The 2,141-nt window shown below is 32.0% G+C and overlaps 1 protein-coding gene across 1 annotated transcript; it reads left to right on the top strand.

The window, feature by feature from the left end:
- Positions 1 to 500: 500 nt before the first annotated feature.
- On the top strand, positions 501 to 1,485 carry LOC136273341 (ras-related protein Rap-2a-like). Its single transcript, XM_066077770.1, has 3 exons — positions 501 to 690; positions 846 to 1,019; positions 1,115 to 1,485. The coding sequence occupies exons 1-3, from the start codon at positions 531 to 533 to the stop codon at positions 1,414 to 1,416; spliced, it is 636 nt and encodes a 211-aa protein (XP_065933842.1). The 5' UTR covers positions 501 to 530; the 3' UTR covers positions 1,417 to 1,485.
- The last annotated feature ends 656 nt before the right edge of the window (positions 1,486 to 2,141 follow it).

Raw genomic sequence — 2,141 nt, 5'->3', positions numbered from 1 at the left:
TGATGTACAATACAATAATAGTATAGAAACTGTTTCGTTGTGACATGGGTAGATTGTGAACTTGTACAGGGTGTAAAAACGCCAAAGAGAATTGAAAACATAAAAAGCACAATGTAGTAATTTTATTAGGAATGAAAAGAAGGTTATATATGTGTTTATTTTTGATAGAGAAATTCTTTAATTCACCAGAGTTTTAAATCCAACGAAAACATAGTTTTGTTGATACAGACAGTTTGATATATAAAATATTTGTTATATTACAAATTTTCTTTACTTTCGTTTATAGATAAATATTTTAAATATCAGTCATACTTATTTGTCGGTGGGTTTCATTTTTGTTTTGTCTCCCTTCAGAATTCAACCCATCTCTTTATAATCCAGCTTCTCATTTGTTGCATTATAAACAAGTTCTAACAATTAATTAGCACTTCATAAACTTATTGTGTGTGTCGCCCAAAACACTGCTATATAAGGAGGGATAAAAATGAAAATGCAAGAAATGAAAGATTCTGTTCGAGCAAAAAATAACGATGAAAGTACTAAAAGTGGTAATTCTAGGTGCAGAAAAGGTTGGCAAAAGTTTATTATTGGACCAATTTTTGAAAGCTGACGACCCAGTGCAAAAGAGATCAGATTGCAGCTCCTCAAAAGACGTATATAATGTAAATGGGAAAACAATTCGCTTTCCAGGTAACAATTTATTTTGTATTTTGGTTAAAACATAATTTGATTCTCTTTAATCGTATCCGTCGCAGATTTCATCACTTTTTAGGAGTTCTAATCCCTATCCATCATTTCTGTGGAAGTTTTGTAAGTGCTTTGACTAATTTGGCTTTCTTTTGTAGATGGTATTCATCGTCGGGTGGACTTTGTTGACACTTCGGATCTTGACGAATTTCCAGCCATGAAGAGGGTGTACATTGAAACTGGGAATGCTTTTGTGATTGTTTATGCAATTGATGATAAACGGTCTTATGAATTTGCCAAGTCCCTTTGCGATGAAATATACAGCATCAAAGGTATTGTGAATATTTTTTAAAGTCTTATTTCAAACTGTTTCAAATCATTTTAAAAATACCACTTTTCGATTTCTAAAACCTTTCTTTTCTTGCAGGAAACTTGTTTACAAACATCGTTCTAGTGGGCAATAAAATAGACACTGGGTCAAAAAGAAGAGTATCCACAGCCGAAGCCCTAGCGGACAGTAATCGTACAAAGCTGTTTTCCGAGACAAGTGCTAAACTCTGTGTAAATATTGGATGCCCATTCATCATTCTTTTCAACAACTATCTGCAAAACTTTACGCACAACAAAACTGACATTCAAACGAGAAGAAAAACACACAGCAAAAGCGTGTCTTCACCAGTAGAAGATGAAAGAGACGAACCATTTAGAATTCGTTTGAATACGATCTAGTAATCCAGTACTTGCACAATAATTTTTTTCATTTATTTATGTCAGATTGTTTAACTTTATTTGAGGATTCTTGCCTGTTGTTGAATAAATCATTTCACAAACACGTAAATTGGTTATTCAATTGACTTTGAATGATGTATAATTACCAATATAAAAGCTAATTATGTTGATTTAACATTTTAATAAAGTGTTCGTTTGAGATTTTTTTCACTAAAGCTCCATTTAAGTTAAGATCTTTCTTCAAATAATATATTTTGATTCGAACAAATTTTAAAGTATCAATAAATTGTTGTAACTGGCCGAGACGTACAGTAAACGCCCCGTTTAAAATATTCATCGTCAGGTGATGAAAAATTATTCTAAATCGTTAGCAAGGTTTCGACGATGTTGGCATGATAGTTTGTGGTATAAAAATAAGACAAAATGAAAAACAAGAGAGAAAAATTATGAAAATGACAGGCAGCGGAATAAAGATCAATCTTTAGTGGGTACTATTTTTAGCAGTGGAATCTGATCGGTGAGAGGGATATTCTTACGTACGTTTAATCTGCATTCGAGCTAGTTGCTAGACATTAAAGTACGTTACACAAGAACTAGTTTTATTTGTTTGATTTTAAATATTAACTTATCATTATATCACACTGCTGTTTTGGGGACTGTCGCAAGGTGGATGACCGATTAACTTATATCATTTATTTGAAAATTTTATGAAAGTAGGGAAAAGT

Source organism: Magallana gigas, chromosome 3 (assembly GCF_963853765.1).
Source record: "Magallana gigas chromosome 3, xbMagGiga1.1, whole genome shotgun sequence".
Taxonomy (NCBI): Eukaryota; Metazoa; Mollusca; class Bivalvia; order Ostreida; family Ostreidae; genus Magallana; species Magallana gigas.
The sequence above is the reverse complement of the archived record's forward strand: the minus strand, read 5'-3'. Positions and strand labels throughout refer to the sequence as shown.